We start from the raw sequence: 23,385 nt of genomic DNA, 5'->3' as shown, positions 1-23,385 counted from the left end.
TGCAGCATCCATACAAATTGTGCATGCCCAAAGTCTAGCGTCAATAAGGCTTTAGTTAGGGGAAATATCTACGGGTGATTTGACTTTAAGATTTTATGCTTAAATTAGAATGCTTTAAAAATTCTGGTGAAAGGAGGGGAAGTGTAGTCCCAAAAGATGCAAAAATGTTCACAGTGAATATCTGCTTTCTCTCAAATTTTCTTACCTGTCCTTTGCTCACTCTTTTTTTCTTCCTCTTTCTCTCTAACCTGTGTCTCTCTCAGTCCCTTTCTGTTCTTCTTTCTATTTCAGTCTCTCTCTCTCGCTCTGTCTCTGTGCTAAAGGCAGTGTTAGTGAATGGAGAGGAATGTAAAGTTTCACACGCAGGGGGCTCGTTCATTCGACACAGTCGTGCATTCAGGCCTTGCTTCCCACAGATTGGGTTTCTGCCGTTGTCTGTTCAGGGCCACTAAAAGCTAATTTGGACACTTATCCCGGCCCCATCTGAAACGCTTGAGTGGCCAAAAACTGACCCCTATACACAGATCGCCATCAGCAATCTGAGAGTACGAATCTTATCGGGACTAACTGCTCGTGTGATACTGTACGTCTGTTTTAAACTCACTTTCGATCTCTAACACCCTTTTCTCTCTCTCAATCTCTCTCTCTCTTGAAGTTGCTTGTTTTTCCTCTTAAGACCCTGTCTGTCTTTCTTACAGCTCTCTTTCTTTCTGTCTCCTCTCATCTGAGTGAAATATGAAAGAGTGTTATTGAGGGGATGCAGGGAGGGTGTTTGCATGAGAATGATGGCAGATTGGCTTTCTGTCTGACCGGCGGCTGTTGTGGACTGGATTCATCTAGATCTAAAAGACTGGTTTAAGATGACAGACGATTCCTTACTCCTCTCTTAAAGTCCAGTTGACCTTTACCCGCATCTCTTTCTCTCTCTATTCGCTTTCGGTGCAACAGGCCACAGAGTTTATTCACATGCAGTGGACTTTTATGTGAAAATGGGATTTGTGCTTTGTTGTGAAACCTTAAAGACGAGTCAAACTTATTGTCATGCAATACATTTCGTCACTAGAGCTGAACTTGAGCCTGGCTCTTAATCTTGTGGTCTGACCGCTTTAGAAAGTGTGTTCACTCTAAAATGAAAACTGTCATCATTTACTACAGTGAGCACTGGTGTAGGGCACACCTTTCGTGCACCCATATGTACCACCTTTTGCTAGTCCAACAACCAGAATTTGAAAAAGTGTGAGTAAGACCGAATCTTCTTTCCTAGACTAGCCTAGTCAGGATAGAGGGAAAGATGAATGCAGTAATGTACAGAGACATCCTGAATAAAAAAATGCTTCAGAGTGCTCTTGACCTCAGACTGGGGTGACGGTTCATCTTTCAGCAGGACAATGACCCAAAGCACACCTCCAAAATATCAATGGAGTGGATTCACAACAACTCTGTGAATGTCCTTGAGTGGCCCAGCCAGAGCCCAGACCTAAGTCCTATTAAACATCTCTGGAGAGATGTGAAAATGGCTGTACACTGTCGCTTCCCATCCAACCTGATAGAGCTTGAGAGGTACTGCAAAGAGGAATAGGCAAAAATTCCCAAAGACCGGTGTGCCAAGCTTGTGCCATCATATTCAAAAAAACTTGAGGCTGTACTTGCTGCCAAAGGTGCATCAACAAAGTATTGAGCAAAGGCTGTGAATACTGATGTACATTTGATTTTTCAGGTTTTTAATTTTTAATAAATTTGCAACAATGAAGAAATAAATGAATTCAATCCATTTTGGAATAATACTTTTTACTATTTCCCCAAGTGTATATAACATATAGGTTACTACTGTAAGAAAATATCAGAATTCGGTACATACTTTCAGCATTATCTTTGCTTGAACTGACTCAATCTAATTCTGTTTCTAATCTATTTCTAATTCTTTTGAATCATTTTGCACCCTTTAGTTTGTCCACAAGATGTCAGCACTCAAGTAGATTTGTTGCACAATCGCAAACCCCCCCCAAACAAACAGAGTGGTGGATCAACAATTGCATAAATGACAGCAATAATCATTGATTGACAACGTTGTTGTATGAGTTCATAAGTGTGTGTGTAAAGCTAAAAATGGATCAGCTACTGTACAAAATTCTATTAAAGTTTTTTAAAGTTTTTTTTTTTTTAGCGTAGACATGGCAAGTTATGCGCCAATTCAGATACACTGTGACTTAAAAGGTATGACGTCTGGCTTAAAACTGCTCTGTCAAAATCTCATAATGTTTCACCATGGCAAACAGTAAGAGGTGTTGATATTGCCATTTAAGGCAAATATGTTCATAATTCTTCATAAGAGTTGCTGAAATCAAGAATACAGACGTCTACATTTTTTTGTACAACTGTCATAAGTGTTAAATTATCGTAATTGAGTTTGATGGCTTATGATTTATTGTTAGTTTACATCAGGGGCCCAAACTTTTTCTCAGATTTCTCAGAAACCATTCTCAGATGGCATGGCAGGCCAAATCAAAGGTTACCATGGGCCAACTTTGGCCCCCGGGCCCTAGTTTGGGCATCTCTGGTTTATATCAATTTGTTTTGATATGTATGTGTGTATATATATATATATATATATATATATATATATATATATATATATATATATATATATATATATATATATATATATATATATATATATATATATATATATATATATATATATAATATTTTTGTATTTTATTGCTTATTATATTTTGAATAATAATATAAATAAAAAAAATGACATTGTTTTGTGTGTCTATTTTTAAAAGAGTCAGTACAGGCAATGTTAAATTAATAGTATCAATATGTACATTTTTGTTCAGTATTGTAAAATCCCCAAATTATACCAATGCTACAATTTTATTTTGCACATTAAATTTCGTATGGATTTGTAGGGCGTGTAAATGATATAATTCTCTTTTAGAGGCAATTATGGTAGGTGAAAGGTAATTTAATAAAATTCTCTGTTCCTATAAGGGGCATTACTTGTGTGAAGATTTAAACTTAATTGTTTTAAAACAATTTAAAATAATTTTTGTGCATTTGTGACAATTGAAATATTAGATGTGAAAAGCAGCAGTATAACAGCCATGACTCTAGACCCTGTGTGTGATTGACAGACCCCTCCGGGTGTTCTGATTGGATCTGGAGAGATTGAGGTGTGTGATGGTCACTAATTAGCAGGGGGTTAATCAGCCCGTGGCTGTGGATCTTGTCGCGTTATTGATTATGTTGTGAAGGAGGTTTACTCAGGGGATTCTTAACTGCTAATAGAGAATCAATTAGAGTGTGTTAGAAAACACACTGCATGTAAGCATGTGTATGAGAGTGTTTCTCTGTCACAATGTGGCAGTCCTGTGTGCTTGACCCTCATTAATATCTTACAGCCATTGATCTGTAAATGATTAGCCTTCAGTTTGTTGCAGTGTGTTTCCTTTATATTGTGTATTGTAAGTTGTTATTATTTAGCACTAAGAATGATTATCTTTTTTTCTTATTTTATCAAAAATACAATGATGATGTGATTTATGATTATATTTATCTGTTGTTATACTGTTAATTTAATGGGAATATATTTAAAAACTCTGCATACCTGGTTCCAGGTTTGTGAACTCATTTATCTCTGCATTCTTTCAATTTTAAAGGTCCGTACTGGCCCAATACACCCATTAGTGGTTCTGTTCTCTCATCATGGAATATAATAACTTCTTCATAGATTATGATAGAGACATTTTTCTTTTTTCCTATGATTACAAATATGTGCATGAACCAACAAAATTAATTACAGCAACCTAGACCATACAGAAATTTGAGTGTACAATTTAAAAAAGCACCTCTTTTTTGGAGGTGTTTATTATAACACAGACAACGTATTCAATTATTTTAATCACTTTTAACAGTGTTTGAAAATGTAAAGGGTTTTCTTTAAAATGATACCAAACGTTTGCGTTTACACTACTGCTTGTGGATTTGGGAAGCTTTTAAATTAGGGTAGGCAAAATCCAGGCGGAAAGCCCAAAATAGCGCTCGACTTTACGTGTTTAATGTATTTGATTCCTTTGATTTCATCATTTCAGTTTTCAGTGTCACAATATCATTCCGAAATAATTCTGATATGTTGATTCGCTGCTCAATTTCATATTAAGCTATCAAAAACATTTTATGTAAAGTGTGATAGATTTGACCGTGTTTCTAATAAATATCTTAATGTATAAAAAGTTGAAAAGAACTGAATTTATAAGTATATTTATAAACAAATTTCTGTAACATAATAAATATCTTTACTTTAATGTGTTCTTTCTAATAATGTAATAAAATGTAACAAATGTATTCTGAAATTATGTAATATTGCACAAAATTACATCAATTTAAGCTTTTAAAGATGTATTTTTTTATTTTTTTTTGTTCTCAGTATTGGCCTGTTGATGAGACGTGTGTTTATGATGCGGACAATAGGCATGGTCTTCCAGAGCTCACTTCTCGTAGTGCTGGAGCCCTCACCAATGATGAAAGGTACATGCACATGCACACTGTGTTCTTTTGCTTTAATTAATGAATTAAATTATTATTATTTTTCCCTGTTCATTATTCAATATTATAATGCTGCTCACAAATTACACATCTTTAAATTGTCCATTGTTTTTTTATAAAATAGAAGGAAAACAACTTCAATAATCATTTCAGTGCATTCAAAACATGTTTATTACTCCCTCGTGCATCTTGTGGGTACAGTATGTTCATAAGAGTCAAATGACTCACCTGTATGTATATGTGTGTGGATATATATAGAAGTGAAATTGACCTCTTCTCCGCTGAGCTTTCTACTGTTCCCCTGCATTTAAGCATCCATAGGCCTGTCTCCGGTTTCCAGTGTTTTTTCACTGACAGGCTAAAGTGTCCATTTCAGCACCTTGCACTGAGTAAACAGGTGTTAAGCCAGAGTGAGTCTGAATTAAACTCTCAGCACTGCATTAAACAACAGAAGGTGATTAAAAAGGGAAAGACGACCAAAATAAAGTGAAAACCAAAAAAATGTATTCATTATTTTAAACATTTTGATTATTTTATTTTTTTATTAATCATAATACAAGGTTAATTAATACATTTACACTCTTTTTACAACAGAATTGTATTTGGTACTTAAGGGAAATCTGGAGAATGTTACACGAAACAATAGATTGTTTGCACATGACGTCACTGCGAGACTTAGATGGAGGGCAGGAAGTGATACTTCTGCATAGGAATCGCTATCAGAACATCAAAAATTTCTTTTTTGTTGTTTAAATTGGCCAAAATGAGAAATGCCAAACAGCCCTTATAGACTTCCAAAAGTTTTTGCTCATAAAGAGGGAAAGTTCAAGAAACTGGCTGAAAACGGAAGAAAATGCGGCATGTAATCAACATTCATTCAATACATCCATGTGTACAAACCTTTTTTGAATGGGATAATTTGTTTGACAGCACCAATAAAGATAATATACAGGCCTAGCTATGTGTATAAATATGATAATTTGTTATATAAAAATCAGATGCAAGCACCACCACACGTACAAAATCCAGGAGAATATAAATAACATACCCTGCCATGTAATTGCTACTATGAAATCTCCATGTTGTTTTGCAATAATCCAAGTCTTTACTGACGTTTTGGTGGAATAAACAACCATAACAGTAATGTCTGTATGTCCAGCAGCAGCGGTGGATGTTTGTTGATGGTAAATTCATCGACAGAACAAAAAAGAAATGCAACCCTTGCGACAAAACTAGACGCACTTTCACCCTTACAAAAATATATAAATAGTATTGGAGAATTTGCAACCACGCTTTTGTATGCTGTCATCTGTTATTTCGAGATGCCTGGTAGATATCCACATGGGAGAAAACTACAGTAATTTACAATAAACATGTTATTGAACCACAGAGTATAGTGTATAAACTCTTTGTTAATGTATAAACTCTTCGGTAATAGTAAACTGATAAACTGTAATAAATACTGTAACGTTAGTGTAAACTATATGTTGGTGCATTGTGATGGTGTATAATTATAGCATAGAGAACTGAAGCCTACTGAATAATTTGTTTATTACTACAGTTTTGTCGTACCACAGCAACAATATGATTACTACGACAGTTCCATTCAAGTGATTATCTATAGTATGCTTCCAAACACTATAGTAATTCCTATAGTATTTTTCAAGTAGCGTAATAGCTTATACAGTATCTACCACCTCGATGAAAGGCTAATATATTTTAGTTCTGTAGAAAACTCAGCCCTCATCATAATATAAGGATCATGCCCAAAATATATGGTTGTTTTCTATTCATATCTCCTTTGAAATATGGTATAAATGCAAAAATGCGGACTTTCCTCTATGTCTCCTATTTAGTTTTTTACTTTCTGCCCTCCATCTGAATATCACGCATCACCAGAACCTCGATTGAAAACATCCTTTATTCTCCAGATTTTACTTAAGTACCAAATAGGGCTGTGCGATTTGCGGAAAATAGTTAATTGCGATTTTGTTTAACAGATATTGAGATTTCGATTTGATTTACGGTTTAAATTTGTAGTCAAGCTTCAGCTCGATATTCTGTATCGTAAGTTCTTACTGCTAAAATGCAGTAAGTGTTAGTTAAAAAGAACTGAAAAGATCTTAAGTAACTCCAACTTTTATTCAAATTTGTATATAAATACTCATTAAACAAATTTTTCTCTTGAGCAAACTACTGAGTTATGGCGTTAGTTATCTCCTGGTGCCTTTATGATGTTTTTTCATATGGTGTGACAGCTGCAGACAACTCTGAAATTGTACTTTGCTGTTGCTTGCTACTAGATTGAGTGTCACTGACAATACTTTTTGTTGACTTTTTAGCAAGACTCTCCTCATATGTGGTGCTTTTTTAGCTGTTGGTTGTTGTATTTCCTCTTGCTGTGGCAACAATTTTGTGACAGCTCTTACAAATTACCTGTTTTTGTTCGGTGTCTGTGACTTTGAAACCAAAATATTCCCATAATACCGACATGCTGATATAAATTCGTCTATTAATGCTTCTGAAGTGGCAGACGCTAGGCATGGATCGATATAAGATTCTGACGGTATTATAACCTTGGATATAAATATGATGGTTTCACAGTATTGTGATTACTGCTCTAAAATATATTGTTTTTATATGTCTGGGTAAAAAACAAAACATTTTTCCCCTTTGATCACAATATATTTTAATTTGGGAAACATTAAAAATATTTTGGATCAGGAAACATGTCAGGCTAAATAATTCAAATGATTCATTGACTTCTGCTGTCTTCATTGGTTTCAAAAACACAGATTTTTTTTTTTTTATCAATTTAAAATGTCATATTTGGATATATTTTCTGCCAGAGACACTGTTGTCCTAAAAAAACAAAGAAATATATATAAATAAAAAAATCTTACTCATACCTTAGCAAAGGTATAGCAGAAAATTTTGATGGTTTTAAAACCTTGACTTTTCCAAACCGCGGTATACCTTGAACACAGTTATTGTCCCATGCCTAGCAAACGCATAGTTTGGTTGCGCAATTTTGATTGGGCAGAATGAAAGTTTGCTCACTTAATTGGCTAGTAAGACTGTCACACACAGACTGCAGTCACACATTTGCTCTGGGTGGGGGAAATTATATAATACATATATATATTTCATATCACAGCCTCTTGCGATTTAGCTAATCGCAGCGTTTCAAATCGTGATCGCGATTCAAATTTGATTAATTGTGCAACCCTAATACCAAATAAAATTCTGTTGTAAAGAGTGTAAATGTATTAATTAAATTTGTATTATGAATAATAAAAAATAAATCAGGCAGTATCATAAAAATTTCTGATTATTTATGAATTGACAATAATAGGGTCTGCTCACATACTTGGTTTCATTTCATCAGTTGCTTAAAGTTGTTTTTTTTTTTTTGTTGCCTTAGGTTTAATATAAAATCCAATGTACCAAAGACTGATGTCTTACCAAAGCCAAGCTTTCAGTATTGATCCAGCATTGGATCAGCGTGCTGCCTTTTCTGAGAAATTATCTTAAACTTTTATTCTGTGAGTCTCCTGCAAGACTCCCATAGAGCTGTTCTGATAACCATCTTCACAGTCTTAGTTCTTGGATTCAGCACAAAATTCAAGCAAAATTTTATGCATGAACCATATAGAAGTGATCATACAGAAGTTATGTCAAACATACTCACTCCCTGTTCAACTTGCTTAAGTGGATTTGCGTTTCTGTCTCTGTCTGCAGAAGCTAACTCTATTTTACCTCGAGTATTCTCACGGCTCGCTTTGATAAATGAATAAACCCATATTCATACCCTCTGCCTGTTTTTCTTTTTTTTTTCGCCTCGCGCTGTCTCTTTCTCTCACAGGTGCTTTGAATGTTTATTTAATGAAAATGAAAAAAGAAAGCCGGGAAACTCTTGCGTTTTAGCTGTTTTACTCTGTATTTTTTGCCACTGTATTACTTCTTCCCCAGGATGTCGTGGCTTTTTAGTCGAGATGTTTTTGTCAGCGAGCTTCTGTTTGACAACTCCCTCATCTCTCTGTCTTTTTTATTCTCTCTCTCTGTCTTTCTTTTTGCCGCTCTCCCGAACGAAACGGAACAAAGCAGCTCTGCACCCCATCTAACCCCCCTCAAAAAAAAAAAAGAATGATAAAGTTCTGCAGAAAATATTTTTCAATATTGTATGAGACTGGATGCCTCAGAAGAGCTGATTTTCCTTCCTGTGGTTCCTGGATAAGTAATGGAGAAGTCTTGTTAGGCAGAACTAAACATTTCCAGTGAATAATTCAGATGGAGCTGGATGTGAAAGCTTCATGATTTTTTTTGTGCAAATGGGCCTGGGTAATGATTGATTTGAGATTCATGATTTTTGGAGACTTTAATTGTAGACTGTGTCATGCTTTGAGTGGACTTTACTTGGGTGAATAAAAAAGTCCGCTTCAGAATGGCCAACACGGCACCAATTTCTAGGTGCCAATTGGAGCAACATATACTGTGGAATCATATTTTCAATATAAACCGATAGTTTGATACTGATAGTTTGAGAGGGCTCAGTGCAATAACAAGTGAGTACAGTAATGCTGTTTTTAATTAAGGTATGACAGTGTTGAGTTGAATTGAAGATCAAGCACACTGCAAAATACACTAAAGAAAAAAACTCATTGGATGAACTCAGTTTCCAATAATCCAATAAATTTCTTTAGCACCAACTAAAAAAACTACTTGCACAATTAAATGCAATTGAGTTGGTCCAACATGATGTTATCAAATAAAAGTTAAATACATTTGTATTTTTATTTAACTTAAACTCAAAGGTCTGATAATATCATGTCTATTATGTGTCGTAGTTTTCGAAGTCTTCTAGTTTTATTTGAAGTTATCCTAAATGAACTAATAGAGCTATTTTTAAGCATATTTCATAAGTTACATATACAGTTGACTGATCTCAGAATTAATTTTAGGACAGTTATTGCTCACTGAGCAAAGTAACAAACTGCATTTTTGCTAATTAAGCTGCCAACACCCAAAGCATGGGTGCTTCTGCAAAATGGTGAAAACTCAAAGCATTACTTGAAACTCTTCTAAGTCTTCAAACTAAAGTAAAGATTAAACTCTAACAAGTCTTTCTATTAACTTTGAACACCTACAATTACTTTTATTGTCAACATTTCCCTCTCTTAGTTCAATCCCATGCAAAGCATGCTAGGATCTACAAATCCCCTAACCAGGTAGCTGGACCAACACAATTCCTTCATGTTGTCCCATAGGGATGTGAACCTACACTGGTCTCACGGTTCAGTTCGGTTACGATTATCATGCCATCGATTTGGTTCAATTCGATATCCCCGTGATGGTGCATTGATGATGCTTCCATACACAATTTTATATTTTACTTCACAGCACAAGAATTCTTGTATTCAAATTATAAAATATTTTTATTTGTAATACAATTTTGTCCTTTAATACAAACAGTCAGATACATGAACTGTACCTTTAAAAACTCAAGTACATGCACAGAACAACATGAGCATTTATAGCAAATAAACAAATGTAAATATTAACATGCAAGTTTTTACACCCCATGACTGGTCAAGCACTCAACAGAAAGGGCTGCGATTGGCTCTAACGCTCTGGTGCTGTTCACTGATGAGTAAATGGCAGCGGCGATCACAGATGAGCTGATCCATGATAGGAGAAAATTCGCTCTGCAGACACGCGCTAATGTCTGTATTCATAAGTATCGCTGTAACAGCTGAGAGGAGAGCAAAAGTTACCATACGAGAGAGAGAAAAAGAGAGAAATGGAGTTTACAGCTTTCATTTTCTCAATCGCAGTGAAATAGGGGCTTCTGCTGTAACTTCAGTGTCAGTGAAAGACTGTCCAGCAAACACACATGCAGTGAATTGTGCCGAGTTTCTGCGTTTTTAAATGGTTGCAGTGTTTTAATTACTCGCACTTGCCTCCCTCGCCATAGTAAGCTACCGCAATATAACGCATATGAGATAAATGAAATCATAACGTAATAACCAGTTATAATTATTATTGAACCAATACCGAATTGTCCACGTCTGCATCGTCGTGCACTGAATAAACAATTAATTTTGACACTCCTTTTTATGTCCCAACATAAAACGGTAACGTTAACTTAATAGTTTACAATTTTATGGTAGACTGAACATTAAACAAATAAATTAGCCAAAGAATATACAAGAATTGTGTTATTTCAGCTCATTTTAAACAGGTAGTTTGAAATTATTTATGAGTGTAGATGCACTATATCATCATGCACACGTTCAAAAACTCTCAGAATTTTTTTTTCTGTCATTTTGGTGACTGTATGTTTATATTATCAGAAGAACATTTTTACACAACATAAAAAATGGAAAAAATGCTTGTGGTCATTTTGTAGTGATTTTCTGGGGAAAATGATCGAGGCAGTGGTTAGGGATAATTTTTAAATTTAAGAGCTACTGTTATTTCATTATTTTTGTTTTGTGCTTTTGTTTTGTGTTGTTTGTGTTTTTATTTTGTTTTTGTTTTGTTTTGTTTATTTTCTTTGTTTTTGTTTTGCTTTTTGTGTCTTTTGCTTTTGATTTGTTTGGTTTTTGGGGATATTTGCTTTTCCATTTTGTTGTTTTGCTTTTGTGCTTTTGTTTTATTTGTTTATTTTTTGTTTTTACTTTGCTTAGATTTTTTTTTGTGTGTTTATTACTTATATTTATTTTATATCCAAGATAGGTGGATTTAGTTAAGCTTTCACAGAAGAGGGGAGTCTAGTAATCTCAGTAACTATGTTTGTTTGGTTTAGTTTGTGCACAAAATAAGACAAGATTGAAAATTAATGCAGACAGAGAATGATTGCGGCTCTTTGCCCGTTCATCAGATCATTTACACTGGAAATGGGTCAACAAAGTATTTTAGACACCGTTTTTGACCATTCAACTCACTTTAGAACACTGAGAATGAGTACATCCATTGCCAAAAAGCAATCTTTTCTCCTCTCATTTCTCGCATCATTCAACCCTGCAGTGGGCATTTAAGTTGACTTAGGGCTGGGCCGATAAATGATATTATAACAAATCGTGATATTATTTATGTCAATAATAATAAGCTCTGGATTTTTTACTCTAAGAGCCAATCACCCAGCAGAAATGGGAATCAATGGGAATCTAAAAGTTTGTTGATATTAGTGATTTTTGGCCACTGAAAATTTATCGGCCAAATATAGGTTTTGACTTTTAATGGACGCTCTAATTTTTGTGGCTTAAATCGGGAAGCATTAAAAACTTATATCGAAATATATATTGCCATCATTCAATATGAAATATAATTAACGAGATCGCAGTTTTGTTATATCGCCCTTTGCTCCCTAAGTTGACTGCAATCTAGGGCTTTTTATATTTTGCATGTATGTAATACATGTGTATTGCATCAATGTGTATTATATCCTTTGTGTTCCTCAGTTATGGCGGTGCTGAGTCTGAGTTTGCAGCATTTCATCGCGGGTCTAATCACCACTCTGACTTTCACCACGATGATGAACTGCACACAGAGAGCCGAGGAAAGCATACAGGTATCAAACGCCACACTCTTTCACTGACCACAGCTCTTCATGTTTCCTGACACATCAGGATAGATTGCTTAACGCCGTAACACGTGTTCACCTGAGGTCAACAGCATGCCAAATCAGTTGTGCTCCCCCTTCAGTTTCAGCAGCTCTGAAGACAACAAAACCTGCATCTTACGGTTTTTGATAGTTGTTGACAGGTAGAGCCTCAGAACAGGCTGTTAGCTGCAGAAAGCCTGAGAGTGTTTGCTGTCTGGCAAATATGTGAGCACATCACAACAGTCAAAAGCTCATTTATCTGTCAGTCAATACTCAGAACCGAGCAGATTTCGTACTCTTTAGCTCTGCATGTCAACCTATTTCAACTCATCAATCACCTGCAAAGCATGAACATCAGAAAGTATATTCACATTTACAGATTTGACATTTTGATTTCTTTTATTTATTTATTTATTTTTTTAATTTGTCAGGGTTATGTCTTTGGTAGTAGCAGTATCCCAGTGGTTCGCTTGCTCTGGCACATTGAACAGTGAACAATGCAAGTTGTGTTATTTAATGAATCCTGATGAATCCCAGTCTTCTCTATGGTTTCTAAACCTTCTTCACACCTAAGGTGTAAGCAGTTACTGTACGTATTCTACTTTCTCAGCAATTTGTATGTACGCTACCATTCAAACCATTCAAAAGGTTGGGGATATAAATAATTGTTTGAAACCCTTAACCTATTTTGTAATGCATTTTCAGTAAATAAATTAATAATAAAAAAACTGACCCCAAAATTTTGAACAGAAATATTCATTTATGCCTCTAAATGAATATTCGAAGGGTATGTCTTGATGAGAACTGTTCAGAAGCTCCTTTGGCAACATGCACTTTCTTCTTTCATTCATTGTCCTATTACCCAGCAGTTTATCAGAAAAATGCCACACAGAACAACAGGAAAGCAGTTCTTTGACAATAAAAAGTGATGATTTGGCCAAAATTATTTGGCCAACTCGGAGTCTTGATCCAGACCTGATTGAAAGTTAGTCTGCCAGCTGCATAGAGTTTATGTAATAATGGAAATTACTAATGACAGATTAGCACCAATTACCTGGAAGGGTTCTCAGACCCTTTCTCTCAGGCATTTTAGAATGAAAACAATCCACGTGCACAGTGACGTTTCACCTAGCGTTTCTGAAAAGATCTCTGTACAAACTACACCGCTGAAAACACACATCACGTGACCACAAACACTCTGTGGACGTCTGAGCTCCAGGCAGTTAGTGGGTGCTTTGAGCACACCTCCCCAGATGAGAGCTGTGCACGTTGGACAGTTCATCAAGGATCTACCGCTGGATGTTATCTGACTATAGTTGTTAAATGTGATATTTAATTCATCTCGTCTCTATCTAATGACTCTTTGGTCTATTGAATCTATTACTTGTTCTCAGGTAACATGTTTTGGCTGAGTGTATTAAAGTTTGGTGATGACGTCATATAGATACAGTTAAAGTCAAAATTATTAGCCTCCCCTTTGAATTTTTTTCTTTTTTAAAAAATTGCCAAATGATGTTCAACAGAGCAAGGAAATTTTCACGGTATGTCTGATAATATTTTTTTCTTCTGGAGAAAGTCTTACTTGTTTTATTTTGGCTAGAATAAAAGCAGTTTTAATTAAAAAAATATTTTAAGGTCAAAATTATTAGGCCCTTTAAGCTATAAATTTTTTTCCATAGTTTACAGAACAAACTATCGTAAATTGCCTAATTGCCTAGTTAACCGTATTGAACAAGTTAGGCCTTTAAATGTTACTTTAAGCTGTATAGAAGTGTCTTGAAAATATCTAGAAAAATATTATTTACTGTCATCATGGCAAAGATAAAATAAATCACTTATTAGTGAGTTATTACTATCAACTATGAGTAATTACTCTTTACTGTTAACTTAATACTTAAACTGTTATGTTTAGAAATGTGTTGAAAAAATCTTCTCTCAGTTAAACAGAAATTGTGGAAACATATAAACAGGGGGCTAACAATTAGCTACACGATGCCTTAACAATTTTGGTGTCTGTTAAGTTGTGAATATCAAAATGAAAACAGGCAGTTCCATATAAAATGTTATTTTAATGCTCATTTTATTATTAAGATAGTGAAACAATGTAGCCACGGGGATGTTAGTGATGCTATAAAGTACACTGTTCCTTTTGAATATGTACCCGACGTGTCCTCTGCAATTTGTTTTCCATATCAAACTTGAGAAGTCTGAACTTACAAAGAACAAAGAAAGGATGCAAGACTGAACTTTGTGCACTTAATATTGAGAAAAAGATTCAATTAGATGCAGCCATGCAACCATATCTCCGTTTTCACCCATCCACACTGACACGCAGCAGCAGCAGCAGCAGCAGCATTTTAAATGGGGGCAATGTAAACGGGGCCTTATAGTTTTCTCCAATTTAAATTTTTTTTTTTCTAAGATATCTCATTTATTTATTTTTTTGTTTTTATATTCTGTTTCATACAATATGTGCCTCAAGATTCTGTTGTTTTACTTCTGTTAGGATAATTTCAAAAAGACCAGGAAATGTAGGTAACAGATAATATATTATATACTAATTGTGATATTCTCCACATTGTACTGTACTTCTACTCCAGGTGCTGCTTAATACCTTTACAGTGGAACAAATATCAACAAAAACAGTCTATTCTTGTCTTCACAGCAATCAGCGCTCTAAGTTGCCCCCATATCTCTCTTTTATTTGTTGATTTGTTTTTATTCCCTATGTGTTTATTTATTTATTTGTGCATCCCCCAGATGATAAATGGTTGTTCTCACCGTTCATCGATATCTCTCCCCTCCCATGTTCTCTTGTTTCATCCACTCGTTCATCTTTGACATGACTGTATTGTCCCGTTTTAATGGGCCTGCGCTACTCGCACGTGATCTTTCACTGCTCTCTCTGCTATTTGTCACTCCATCAACTCAGCACCAGCTGAATTAACGACACTAACGAAACTCATTTAAACAATAAGTGAAGCTCTGCTATGTTTTCCCTCCATCTCTAAGCAATTAGAAAACTTCAGGAAAATAATCAGGAGGATGATTGCGAACTGTGGGTTAATTTGCAATGTCCTTAAGAGATACATACGGTAGCAAGAGCAGCTTGTGTGTGTGTTTGTGTCTGTTTGTTTTAAGGTGGTTTTAGATGACAGAAAACCGATACTGTGAATGTTTGTGAAAAGGCCCAGGAGGGAGAAACTGAACACCTTAAACAAGTTTGTAGGAATAAAGGTACTTCACTTAACTTTAGTGGCGGGGCCATGTGAAGGAATGGACTTGGCTTTGCTTTCCTATCTGAAGGACTGAACTATTGAGAAGGAGTCAGACAGACATCCAGACAGGAGATAAAGAGAGAGGCGGTCAGACTCTGCTTTCATCCTGCTGATTTGATGTGAAGCAAAGTAAAAAAATTGATAAATAGACATCAAGTCATTGTTTATTAAAAAAAAAAAAGCTTTGTCAGAAACAACAACTGTGCATGTATTATGACAAGTTGCATTTTGGCAATTATGACTGTAACATGAGTTAAAATCAGGCTCATTGTTTTTATTAATTTATATTACTCTCATTTTCTGCTCTTCTCTCTATAATTTAAGAGTGCCTTGTTCTGTAAAAAAGATACTTAATATACTTAAATTGGCATATCATATTGCATATCAGGTGAGACTGGAGGTAATTGTGATTTTGTGCTTGACCTAATGCATATTTAATTATAAATTTACTTAAAGTTGATCTTTAAAATGCTTAAAATAATAACATTGTTTAATTGAATCGGTCGGAAATCTTGTAGTGAATCTTGCCTTTATACTGCCCATTGTGCAATGTTAAGTATTATTTATAAAGGTTTAATATTTAATAATTTTTCATAATATAATAATATAAATAATATTTTGAACAACTTATATTTTCAGTTTTAATTGTAATATTAATTTTTGTTTTTATGTTTCCATTTTTACTGAATAACAGTATATATTGATAATGTTTTAATTACATTAATTGATATTTAATCTTTTTATATATATGCTGATAAAGTGATATTTATTTTTATACCAGAGTGTTTGTTATTTTGAATTAGGTCTTATCTTTGTATTTTAATTTTAAACATTTTTAATAGATAATTAAGTAATTTTGATGTTTTTTAGTATTTTTTAATCTCTATTTAGATTTATTTAGCTTTGTCTTAGATGTTATGTTTTTATTTTAATTGTCTTCATCTAAAAGTTACATTTATTTATGCTTTATGTCAGTATGTTTGTTAGTAAAAGATAACAAAACTACAATACCTGACAAAAGTCTTGTCGTTGATCCCAGTTGTAAGTATTAATAACACTATAATAGTTATAAAAACTAGCAGAAAGTAGGTTTTGCCGATAAATAATCTGTCAAACTGCATCCCGATCATGACAAATAGTGCAGAAGACCTATTGGAACCAACATGAACCCAATATTTTCACAGAAATCAGTCAAGTTTGGGGAAGGAAAAATCATGGTTGGGCTTATGTTTAGTATCGGGCGTGGGAGAGATGTGCAGAGTAGATGGCAACATCAACAGCCTGAGGTATCAAGACATTTGTGCTGCCCATTACATTACAAACCACAGGAAAGGGCAAATTTTTTAGCAAGATCTCATACTTTAGCCTCCACATTAAAGTTTCTGAAGGCAAAGAAGGTCAACGTGCTCCAGGATTGGCCAGCCCAGTCACCAGAAATAAACATTATTGAGCATGTTGGAGTATGACGAAGGAGGAGGCATTGAAGATTAATCCAAAGACTCTTGATGAACTCTGGAAGTCCTGCAAGAACGCTTTCTCTGCCATTCCAGACGACTTTATTAATAAGTTATTTGAGTCATTGCAGAGATGTATGGATTCAGTCGTCCAAGCTCATGGGAGTCATACACAATATTAATTATTTTCCTACGGCACCATGGCTTTATATTTTTTTACTGTACATTATTTCTGTTAAGTGACAAGACTTTTGTCTAACAAAGTTTAGACCTTACTGTCCTAATTAAATAATTAAAGATCAAGGCATGATCATATTTTGGTAAAATCAGCATAACCTAGAGGTCTTTGCCTTTCATAGAAGCCACTTCTGATACCAAATGGTCAACTAGATAGGCGACAAGACTCTCTCAGGTAGTGTAACTATGTAACTATTAATTAAGTTTTTTAAAATATTTATGCAAAACCGTGTACAACAGTGTTTTGTACAAGCATTGCACAACTGTAATTAATCATCATTAATTGTTAACCAATGAGTATTTCTTTTTTGTTTTTGTCCACAACCAATTTTTAAAAAGTCCAATCACCTGTATCATGTGTATTTACCTTTTGAGCTATTTAGAAACATTTTTAAAAATTAGGTTTATTTCTGTGTGTCAACCTTCAGGCTACCCACTACAGTTTTCTGGCCACTTTGGAGGTTCTTGGGAAGCTGAGTTTTAGTGCCCTGGCTGGAGGAATGGTGGACACTGTTGGCTTTCCCATAGCTTTCATCCTCTTCCTCTTCCTCACCTCCAGCAGTGCCCTGCACGTGTGGAGAGCCACAGAGACCGGAGTCCTGAAGGAGCAGCTCAAAGAACAGCCAAAGTGACCGATGTGAGCCTTTCACAGTCAGAGGAATGACACAGGTCACCAATTAACCAGTGATGCCAACGTGTTCTTTTTATTTGCAGTTATTTAAGACACAACCAGCAATGAATATGAAAAGAGGCACACAAACACTCTCTATATCTCCAAAAAAAAGCCAGTATCTCTGTGAAAAACACTGCAATAGTTAAACAGCAACACTGCGCCTCTGCAGTCAAATAGCTTTAAAGGCTCTTGCTTTTCAACAACAATGGCAAGCAGACTAAGCTGTGGCAACTATGATTTAGTCTGTCTCAAGGAGAACAGTCAATCATTTTAAGAAATTAGTAAGCTAAATGGTTAATACATTACGTTTGCTATAATGGACAATATTATTCAGAGCAATTTAACTGTTTATAAATGCTTGATAAGGGGTGTAGTCTAGTTTGGTTTAGTTAAACACAATAGCCATTTATATGTTTCTTTAAATACAGTGTGCATTCATCTTAAAATTACTTTTTTGGGAATCTGATGCCCTCTAGATGTTTTCCTTTTATAAAACATCAAGTTTATTGACCAATAAACAAAATACAGCTTTTTAAAGACTTTAGATTGAGTTATGGTACTGTGCTAAGTAGCGTGCTTTTTGTATTCTCAGTGCAATATTTATATTAAAGGGGTCATATCATGGAATAATGAATATTGCTGTTTCAGGTTCAGTGTAGAAAAATATTATACATTAGATATTTATAAAAATATATAATTTAAAAAATATATAAATGATGATAAACAAAATTACCAAATACATTCCTGAATACGCATAAAAGAAGTGAAATTATTTCACTTGATAATGCAGTGCATCTCAAACATTGTGTTAAAGGGATGGTCCAGACTATATTTTAAGGCTTGGTTGTGTTTATAAGATGCAAAGCAATGTGGGCTTATGCTTCATTTGTAAAAATCACGTAATTAATCTTACTTTGATTATATACTGCTACTCTGCTAACATGAAAGCGACTGTCATATTTCCTACTTCCTCTGAAAGGTCCGCCATCAAAAGGCTCTGCTTGTTCAGCCAATGGTTCAGCAATGATTTGCGGATTGGCTCCATATCACCTGGAAAAGCGTCACGCCTCTGATAGCATGCGATTTTGCTCAGTGTAAACACTGTCAGTCAGAGTAGCTGTTAGCCATATCAGTTTGAGCCTGAATCAGACAGAAAATAACACAGAGGACACAGCTAAACCTCACGCCTGCTCTGAAACGTTCACATATCTTTTGCGAGTTTGTTATTTGAGATGTACTGTAGAGCACATGGAAAGCGTCCACATAGAGAGATACTGCAGCGCCGGTGAAGATTGTGGTTGTTTACAGCGGTTTGACGGATAAATCTGAATTTGTAGCTAAATTGTTAATGGTGTCAAACAGCATTTCTCGTTGTCTACATCCGTGTTTAGGTCCTTGCTACAACATGCTGTCAACACTAGAAACTGTGCATGTATTAATTCAATTAATAGCAAATCAATTTTAGCAAATAAAAATACTTACAGGTTGTGGCTCACAATCCACAGCTTCGTCTATTGTGGTTGAAGGAGTTTTTAGCCGAATCCAGCACAGAACTGGAGAGATTCTGGAAGCTGTCATTTGTCAAATGCTAGCTATATATTTTAAAATAATTTTCTGGAACATAATTAAAATTAAACTGTAAGCACGTCTCTCTTTTGTGTTATGTCCTTCCTGTATTTGGAATCCCAAATACAGAAATGGAACAAGCTCTGTGGAAAAGCAGCTTTTGAACGGCATTACAGTGTCGCTGGCCACACCCCTTTGCTGCATGGGTTTGTGATCTCATTAGCCCGGATGTATGTTTTTGTAGTCCCCAAACTTCGTTCGCGGTAGGCTTTGCTAATCTAAGCCAGTTGCTCCCTTTTTGAGCGTATTACAACCAGAGATGTTGTTTATGTTCACACAGCTACATTACACATGAACTAAAGTTTAAAATATGAGATCGTAGTGGACCACCCCTTTAATGATTCTAAAAATATCTGAGCTAATGTCTGTCATCAGAAAGATGTTATATAATCATCTCCCAGAATTAATCTCCCGCAAATCAAATTTAAGTAAATTGAACATAAAACAGTTAAGTTATCCAAATAAAATCTCAATGTTTGGGTTGTTTCAGCTCATTTTAAAAAAATAGTATAAACAAGCAGTAAAAAAATTTTTGCACCCAGCTTCAAATTTATGGCAACATGGCATCAATTGTGTTTGCCATTTAAAATGCAATTATTATGAGCTACAGTGGTTTTCCTGCTTGTAGAAACTTTTTATTTCTTGAAATAATGCTCTAGTGCTTTTACAGTGCTTTATTCACAAAGGTTTTGTGTTTTTGTTCTGTTGCTGCAATCAAACAATTATGTTTACTGCTTTATCAAACTACAGGTACTCATTTAAAATGAGATGAACACAATTCTTGAGGGTATTTTATGGACAAATTAATTGTTTTATGTTCAAACCACTTAAATTTGTAAAAACAAATTAGTTAATAATTCATGTTGTACTTACAGTGTGGTCGTTTTTTAGCAGCTATGACTCAGTTTGTCCTTCTTAGGATTATTTGTAAATGTTTGGAAAGAGTTGCCCCACATCAATGTGACTCAACTGTTTCTCAATGCACAGATGGTGTTTGCATACAGTATGAGTGTCTTATAGGTACAACATCCAACAACTCATCCAGAGAGATCACAGCTAATTCAATTACGACTGAACTAAATCAGGTTTGTTTATGATGAAGGAAACTTGACTGACACTGTAAATGGACCTCAGGGAAAAATATGTTTGTAAAAGGATATGACCCCTTTAATGTCTGTTAAATACTGTACATTGACAGTTAAACTCATCAAGCTCATTTTTGAGCTGACACTGTATTATTTGAAATGTTGAATTTATTTGATGTTTTTGTATCATGAATTGTTTGCATTTCCTATGCAATGACACATTTATCCATAATTATAACATAACTTTCAAGGCTTCTGCTGGTCTTAAAATTTAATTCGCCCTTTCCCAATTTCAAGTTGTAAAGTCATAGTTGAAAGGTTTAAATTCATGAGGTCATGGCCAAAAAATTGAATATATTTCTTAGTTTTTCTATTTTCCAATGCAAATATCTAACATCCTGAGGTCAAGCTACATTTACTTGGAATTCGACATGAGGAAAATAAGGATTGTTTTCTGAAAAACTGAATTTTAATTTTAAAACATGAACAATTATTTGCAAACACAATAGGATCTTTTTTTTTTGTCCTGGCCCATTGGTAGACATTCATTCTTGTTTTGATCACATACTTGCTTCTCTTTGTAATCAGTTTCATCTCTTAGTAATCTTTGTAAAAAAAAAAAAAAAAAAAAAAATGTGACATTTTACCTAATGTCATTTTGCTTTGCATGTAAATCTTGACTTGAGGATCTTTATACATTTGCACTGGTTAACAATAGAAAAATACTGATAAAGAACATCACATCAGAAAGTACAATGCAAGTTATAAACTATTTGGCAGCAGATTTAAAAACCTAAATGCACTGGAAAAAAGCTTTCATTCATCCAATTAAAAAAATAGGATTAGGGTAATCGTTCACATCTAAATTTTATCACTTGACCCAATGAAAAATAAATAATTTGATAAATAAACTTTAATCAAAACAAAAATTCACAAAAAATGTTCAAATAATCCAATAAAAAAAAGGGTAATGCTTTCACATCTAAATTTGATCACTTGAGCTAATGAAAAATAAATCATTTGCCTTAAACAATATTGTTCTAAGTCCATGAAAGTACAAAGCATATTGACCTTATGCACTGACCTATATGAGTAATCTTAAAATTTTACATTGGTCAAAACAAATACTTCTTAGTAGAGCTCTTAATCAAAAACATTTATATTCAACCATGCTTTGAACTTAAATTTGATTAATTGAGAAATAAAATACTGAAATAAAAGAGACATTTTTAATTGAATTAATTACTTATAAGTTTTCCAGTGTGCTATGTTCTTTGTAAAATGAAAGTAAAGCACATCAGTATTTTTTTTACTTCTTCAATGTAAAGTGTGTCATTGATATAAATTATTGTGTACTCTTATAAATTTACATTTAGAGAACACATCAACATATGTATCTGGTATCTATTTGAGTTATCCGTTAAATATTCCTACATAACTGGGCCTTAAAGAGGTCTATAAAAAGTTTTACGTTTACCTTTAGAGACCTGTCAGAAACACAAACTTTGCTGTAATCGTGCCTCATGGTTTACAAGAAGAATAGTGAAATAACAAACCTTAATCCAGAAGTACTGGTAAAGGAAATTCTCTGAGCCATTTCTTATATTTTTGAGTTTTATTTTTAGTTGTCTTTTTGTACAAATGTTTTTATTGATTTATTTTATGTAATTGTCTGCAAAGCCAGATCATATGAGAATATTGTTAAGACTATGTACGATATGTGTATGTGTAGGATTTGCTATAACTCTTTACGAAGCCTTCAAGCTACATACAGTACTTATACAAATGTCATTTTAGAGTATTAGAGGGAATATAAATTGCAAAAAAACATCTAATGAAAATGCAACCGCACATGTTTAACACAGTTACACTGTTTTCCATTAAATATATATGTATATATGTGGAAAATATGAGACCACTTGAAAATAGTCAGTTTCTCTGGATTTACGTTTTATTTATAGTTATGTTTGAGTAAAACATTTGTTTAAATCCATAAACTACTAATGACACTTCTACCAAATTTTAAAACAACGTTTCCATTTAGAGCATTTTTCTCCACAACAAAAAGAATGCTTTTACTTTCATTTTAGGCAGTGCAGTACCAATAATTTAACTTCAGAAGAGTTATGACTTGGAATAACCCATGTCATTTTCTAAAAAGCACTGAAAAATGCTTCTTCATAGAATAAAACTAATATTAACAATATACTCAAACCCATACCTAATAAATCCAGTAATGTCAGAGATCCTTTTCAAGTGGTCTCTTGATTTGCTCCATAGCTGCAAACATGCACTATAGTATAGTGTACTGTTTTAATATAATATTATGTGCGGCGCTTTTCTTTCTTTTTGTTCATTATTTGAAAAATAGAAACAGCCACATCAGAATAAGATTGGTCAAAATTTCAGCCTTTGATGAGATAAATGAAAAAGGTATGGCCGACTGATGATATTTTGTCATTAAATCTTCTGATGAGCAAAGCCCTTACCAAACAAGGACCATTTTGCCATATTAGCTCTGACTATAGGAGACTCAAAAATAAAAAGCTATTACTGTACCCAGAATGTGCCTGTGCTTTCATGAGCTTATCAGACAAGAATTAAAAGCCATTAGGCTGTGTTATTAAGAGAACCTGTGCCGTACAACTTAACCCCAGTCTTTTTTTAAAAAATCCAATATTGTGTTGTGTGCATTTGTGGTTTAGACACTACTTTAATGCGAGACACTGCAGGTGAAAATATGAACTAATGGTTATCCCTGTACTTTCACAGGTTATTGGTTACAATAAGAACAAACATTGTTGCAAACAAACATGCAAGCTTTTTTTGTATTACAAATTTTCTCAAATGTTGAGTTTAAAATACAATACAAATG

The 23,385-nt window shown here is 34.2% G+C and overlaps 1 protein-coding gene across 2 annotated transcripts in view; it reads left to right on the top strand.

Annotated features, from left to right (window-relative positions):
- mfsd3 (major facilitator superfamily domain containing 3) overlaps window positions 1–23,075 on the top strand; it is a 48,516-nt gene extending 25,441 nt beyond the window's left edge. For both annotated transcript variants that reach the window (XM_056457771.1, XM_056457772.1), the window contains exons 4-6: window positions 4,433–4,533; window positions 12,015–12,124; window positions 17,555–23,075. In XM_056457771.1, coding sequence (XP_056313746.1) covers window positions 4,433–4,533; window positions 12,015–12,124; window positions 17,555–17,758 — 415 coding nt within the window. In that variant the 3' untranslated portion in view covers window positions 17,759–23,075. The remainder of the gene's footprint in view (window positions 1–4,432; window positions 4,534–12,014; window positions 12,125–17,554) is intronic.
- The last annotated feature ends 310 nt before the right edge of the window (window positions 23,076–23,385 follow it).

The sequence above is a fragment of the Danio aesculapii genome, chromosome 5 (assembly GCF_903798145.1).
Source record: "Danio aesculapii chromosome 5, fDanAes4.1, whole genome shotgun sequence".
In the NCBI taxonomy this organism is placed as follows: Eukaryota; Metazoa; Chordata; class Actinopteri; order Cypriniformes; family Danionidae; genus Danio; species Danio aesculapii.
Note: the sequence above shows the minus strand (reverse complement) of the source record. Positions and strands in the feature narration are given on the sequence as shown.